The sequence below is a fragment of the Miscanthus floridulus genome, chromosome 18 (genome assembly GCF_019320115.1).
Source record: "Miscanthus floridulus cultivar M001 chromosome 18, ASM1932011v1, whole genome shotgun sequence".
Taxonomy (NCBI): domain Eukaryota; kingdom Viridiplantae; phylum Streptophyta; class Magnoliopsida; order Poales; family Poaceae; genus Miscanthus; species Miscanthus floridulus.
Genome location: NC_089597.1, coordinates 12,522,582 through 12,528,581, shown reverse-complemented (window position 1 = coordinate 12,528,581; position 6,000 = coordinate 12,522,582). Strand labels below are relative to the sequence as shown.

Genomic DNA, 6,000 nt, shown 5'->3' with positions numbered 1-6,000 from the left:
AACTACCATTTGTCGATTTTCGTAAGGCATCACGCATGTTAATTCTCCAATCTCCACAAAGGCCAGTGAGAACATTTCATCAGGTTCGACTGACCATGGAAGCCGCTACAAAACGGCTTGCAATTCCGTTCCAAGAAACTACTAACACTAGCATCACTTGAAACTACCTGTAACACTTTCCAGAACATCACGGTAAGCCATACAATGGGTGGCATGCTAGCCCAAAATATGAACCAGCTTGCAACTTAGCACATACAGCAGTTCTGAGACTGCTGTGCGTGTGGAAAAATAGACGCATGGGCGTACAAATACACACGAGATGCATACATTACCAAACAAATTCGGCGATAAACTCTCAAATGTAACAGCAGCCAGGTCAATAATATTCATCAAGTCCACAGATTAAACGGCCAGCCTGCCTCAAGATACAAATCAGCACATTACAAACAACTTCAGCGATATTAGGCATTACGCCTGCGGGATGGTACATATGTTTGGACCTACCATGTTCAGCTAGTGCATTCTGCCAAGAAAACATCTAGCGAGACCAGGGTCGCAACGCTGGAACCACAAGGTCCAAGCTACCAATCCTATTTCTATGGAAGTATGGAGTAATATCTCTGGAACGATGATCAAACAAACAACATCCCACATGGGTGTTCGCTGCGAACAGGCCTACAAAACAGTGACAGAAGAGATTGATTAATGTTATCGCCGCACGAAAACTCTGACTTCAGTTCTTTGAGAGAATATGTTGAATGAGAAAATCCGTGAATCACCTGGAAAAAGGAACGCCAAGAACTTATCGCCTACCACGACCGCCACCAGGTCCTGAATTCCCCCTTGGACCCGTAAAACGAGCAAACTGCAGCCGCAGATTGGGTGAATTGCGATCATGCTCATCAAACTTATAGCCTGCAAAATCAACCATGGAGCCTTGTGATTAGCATCATGTCAATATTGCACCTATAGTAGATTATGGATGCAAAGTGAATTAACAAACAGCCCACGGCAGATAGGAACAACACTCTATTCAACATATTCTTGGAAAGACGGCACGGCAAACTCCGCATTACCAATCTTGCTACAAAGGTTGGAAACGAATGCCAGGAGAAATCTGGGCATTGGTCCCTTTTACATGGTCTAAGTGGCTCCAATCATCCACCTCTCTTAGCAAACAACACAAAGTGGACTGCCCCCACCCCACCCTCACGGTAATATACCAGATACTAAAACCTGGTGGTCAGACAAAGGACAGATATGGGCAGTCCCAATGGATGGTTTCCATGGCATTAATTAAGGTGCTAAGTAAGCAAAACGCTGATGCGGCATTGGAGTTAAGGAGGAGAGATAAAGAAATGGTTTCTTATACGAGCAAGGCTAATAATATAGATGACTGCTGGCTGTATGGAAACTTACAGCCAATCTATCAGCCCACTCGTATAATAGTTAGTCAGCTTACAGCCCACTTGTTTGTCTCACAGAACTTCTTGGTTCCTGCGCATAAGCTGGCTGTAAGAGCCCACTTCTCTTTTCTCTCCTTCCCTCTCTCCTCCACGTCAGCCTACAGCCTGCTTACAGCCCCTTATTATACTTGCTCTACAAGAAACCATGTCTACACGGGAACCAAGATAGCAAGAACTGTGATAGGTAGATGATAGGAGAGATAAGATAGATGATTGGATTAAAATTTTATTTGCAGAAACTATCCATTGGGAGTACAGTTTCTATGGGTAGTGTCTATATTAATTGGTAGGTATGGAAACTATCCCATAGTTTCATGGTTGGAACTGCCCTAACTACTTAACTAGCAACGGTGCCAGTGAAGTGTCAGTGACGCCAAGGGTGTCCCCATTATTTCTGTTGTTGTCTTGTAGAAAGTCTTGTAGAAAAATGTGAAGCCCCTGGTCAGCACAATAAGCTTTATCAAATGAACATGACTCTTATCAGATGGCAAAAGCATCAATAACCGATTGAGTGATCATGTGGCAGAAATTTTTCCTGAACTTTAGAGTAGTACTACACTGACAAGATTTACATATCTTCTTTTCGAATAGCTTTGGTTGGCCATTACTTCTATAGCAAAATAAAGGATAATTACTTGAAACTACTGTATCCCAATAAGAGGCTCTTGGCCTAAGGCACCAAACTACCACCCCAACATATGCCTATGTGGATGTGGATCCTGAAGGAAAAAAGTAGCACTCGGGATAAAAAATATAGATAGAACAAAAAATCAAGAAAGAAATAGCTATTCCCTCCATTCTATGTTACTTGTCATTTGGACAATCATTGAGACATTGACAATTGGCAATACACACCTCTGAGCAATAGTTTATCACATCATACAGTAGAAAAAATAATCAAATTTAATCCCATGAAAAAACAATGAGTTGATGAATGTAATAGTATCATTTCCATGTAAAAACTACAAATATTTATATGTACAGTGGTGTTCAAGGTTTTAAAGGTTCACTACGTGCTTTCTAGGAAAAGACAGAGAAGGTAGGTTTCAGCTCGAAATTATGCATGACAAACTTGAGGCATTCATGGAAAATGGATTCTGATTAGACCAATACCTGAACATTGTATTCATAGTTTTAACATAGAAGAAAAAGGGTGGAGTATGACTTAATGCAACCAAACTTTAGTAAGTAAATCTGATCAATGGCTTAATGTCAACTTCACATAGTTCAGAAAGTATCTATGCATGTCAAGTTCATCAGTTTCACCTTGCAAAGCCTCCATGGCAATAGCAGATTGTGTAGGTTCCGCGAAATCAACAAAACACAGGACAATAGGGTCACCACCAGGCTGCAAATAGCGAAGTAGTCAGAAGAATGAATGACAATAAAAAAAGAGACAAAGGCTACAAAAATAAGTAGTTCGCTTACATGTTTCGGTTCTTTGTTTACAAGCCTAACCTCACGAAAGCCAACAAATGGTCGGAAGATGTCTGGGGGAAGTGAAGGACTAGCTATGCTTGATCGCAGTTATGCAAATAAATGTTTAGAAAAAGAGAGTGGCGGAAAAGATGTATATATCTAAGGATACGTGAAACTTCTCGACGTGTACAGCCAGTTGGAATGCCTTCAATATATAAGGTGTTTGAGGCATCAGGTGGAAGGGGTGGCTCTGGCATTCCACCACCGAAACCAATATTTCTGCTATCCATACCCCTAGCAGCCATCATCGAACGATCATCAACTGGGTAGCCAGCATTGCCACCCACAGCAGGCCTAATAGGTTCTCCAGCAGGTCCACCACCAAAGGATTGAATTTGCTGAAGTTCAACATAAGTATTAGCAGACTGTGTTTGAAAGACGATTATGCAACAATCTAACAGTTGATACCCCAGTACGAAGAAAACGTTCGTAGGATGCGTTAAGAGCCTCGGTATCTCTAGCAGGACGATACCCTGCCCTTTCTTCATCACGTGGATAATAGCCAGTCATGTCAGGTGCACCGGGTACATCTATGCAACGAAAAAAACATAACAGTAAATATAGAGTTCAAGCCAAAATGCTGTCCAGATTTTTGTGGAACACCTATATACAGCTAAGTTATCAACGATAGTACGGTCTAGAGTTGTTCGTGTTGCAATCACTTTCCTCGATTACAAGTTGTCTCACAGTCTCAGACATTAGCTCATGCTTTTTATCGGTTACAAGGTGACTCACAGTCTTAGAACTACATTAGCTCCAGACTCCAGAGGTAGTAAAGCCAGTGTGACAGAAAGAACTTTTGTTCCACGGTACTGCAGTTTTGGTCTGTACATGCCTGCACGTTGCAGTATGATTTAACCTTAAGCATAAATAGACAATCTAACAGCCTGTTTGGTTTGGATACCCATCCCCAACCACTTGTGGGTCGGTGAGGCATGGAGTCATCTGACTTTTTTTTGAGGAATGTGTCTGTTCCTTGGGTATAGCCCACGGGAGTCTCTACGTGGAACAACTCCGTGACGGACAAGTGATTCCACAGCGTAAACCAAACAGCAGCATACGCCATGGAAGGAATGGTTCGGTGATGCAAACCAAACACGCTGTGAGTGACCAGAGTTTGCTCACGCAACTTGCAGTAGACAAATGGTTCGAACATCCGCACACTGCACCTTAAATCATTTAGCACCTAAACTGCATACGTGAATCTACGAGTGGGTTTTAGGTGCATCCTGAATCTACAAGTGGGTTTTAGGTGCGTCCTAGATCTACGAGTGGGGTTTAGGTGCACTCTAAATCTGACAAAACCCCAGGCGACCCATCAGTGGTACTGAAGAGATCGTGACAGATCCTGCAAGTAACCATTTTGGATCCGGTCCCGCAGCTCCGTGGCACCGAATTCAAGACAGAAGCCTGACGTTTCCCTAGCCCCTACTTCCGGCAGGGAGTCAACACAGACGGCATCACCTCGACGCATCGTTGACAGAGGCAGGTCGAGCGAAAACAACGAGACCGCATCAGGCAGTACAGGGCGGGCGGGAACAAACAATTAAACGGAACCGGCGCATTGCCGTGAGGCGCGGCGCGGCGCCGCTTGCGAACCGCTAAAACCCTAAGCGCCCAGCGGGAGCGGGTAGATCGAGCGGGCAGGCAGGCCAGCAGCGCGCGGATCATCAGATCGAGGGCGAGGGAAGGGAAGAGGCAGGCGAACCTGAGAAGTCGGCGGGGCGGGGTCGCTTCATGGGCTGCTGCTGCTGCCCCAGGGCGGGGGCCATCTGCGGTGCGCCGCCGCCCATGCCCGGGTGCGCGACGCCCCCGCCGGCGGAGGGCGGCGGCGGCTGCTGCTGCTGCTGGCGCGGGTCGGCGGCCGCGTACCTCCAGTACGCGTCGGCCATCACTCCCCGGGAGGCTCGAGCCTCGAGATCCGTCCGGGAGCGGGAGCGGGAGCGGGAGCGGGGCGCGGGGCAGTGGAGGACTGGAGGTGGTGGAGCCGCGGCGGACGGATGGGGAATGACGTGTGGGGGGAGCAGGCACAGGCAGAAGCAGACGAGAAGGAATCGCGTGCCACTGCCACTGCTTTTGCGACGAGCACTTTGGAGTGGACGGGTGGGTTGGTGGATCACGCCAACGGGCCACGATTGGTGGTTGAATTTTTTTCCCCCGACGGCCTACTGATGCCTCGCGGAATTCGGGCCTTTGCTACTGGGCCTCAAATGTTGCACATCCCTCAGAAGGGGGAAAAAAAACCGCCGTGGAGCGTGTCACTGAGATAACAGAGACGGTACAGAAATTTAGTGAGACAGAATAAACTCAAACAAGCTGAGCCGAGTCGAGCCGAACACGCTGAGCATCCCCAAAGAAGAATTGATCTTTTTTGCATGGAGTCGAACGTTGGATTTCAAGGTCATTTGCAATTTGCAAATGCTAAAATTGATCCTGTTCGAATTCGACTATGATAATGCTCATCGCTTCAGAAAACTCAGTTTGAGCCAATACTTTTGATTCACTGCCTTGGCGGCGGATCCATCAACCTGTTCGTTTGGGGGCTTTGGGCTACTTCCGATTGTAGGCTGGCTGTGGTTGCATAGGAAGATAGGCTTATAAAACAGTACTCAAACTTTGCTGGTGCAATCACGCTTGAAAGAAGCCGAAGCGTGTGCTCGTTGTTTTTCTTGGTAAAATATTCACTGCAAACCACATCTTCGATACAATCGTGAAAACCCTTTGTAAAATCATTCTTAGGAGTTTTCAAAAAAAAAATGAAACTATGCACACCAAGTATGGTTTTAATGTGGTTTTCATGGATTGCACCGAAGATGTGATTTGCACTGAATATTTTGCCATTTTTCTTTATCCTTTTTCTCTTCCTATTTCTTTTTTTTCCTTAATTCTTCTTCTCTGTCCGTAAAAATATTTATGACACCTGAGTGAACATATCTCATAAACTTTGGTGTTCTTTACTAGTACAAATTTAAATTTGAAAAATATCTTAAAGTAATTTAAAAAACAATTTATTTCCATTCCCTTGCAAAAAAAGTGTCGCAAGAGATGAACCGGG

General features: G+C 45.3%; 1 protein-coding gene across 1 annotated transcript; it reads right to left on the bottom strand.

Moving 5' to 3' along the window:
• Nucleotides 1–299: 299 nt before the first annotated feature.
• LOC136520500 (nuclear speckle RNA-binding protein A-like) lies at nucleotides 300–4,999 on the bottom strand. The gene is made up of 7 exons (XM_066514042.1): nucleotides 4,654–4,999; nucleotides 3,354–3,475; nucleotides 3,055–3,283; nucleotides 2,895–2,956; nucleotides 2,733–2,814; nucleotides 780–915; nucleotides 300–675 (listed from the first exon to the last, which is right to left on the bottom strand). The coding sequence occupies exons 1-6, from the start codon at nucleotides 4,835–4,837 to the stop codon at nucleotides 803–805; spliced, it is 792 nt and encodes a 263-aa protein (XP_066370139.1). The 5' UTR covers nucleotides 4,838–4,999; the 3' UTR covers nucleotides 300–675; nucleotides 780–802.
• Nucleotides 5,000–6,000: the final 1,001 nt, after the last annotated feature.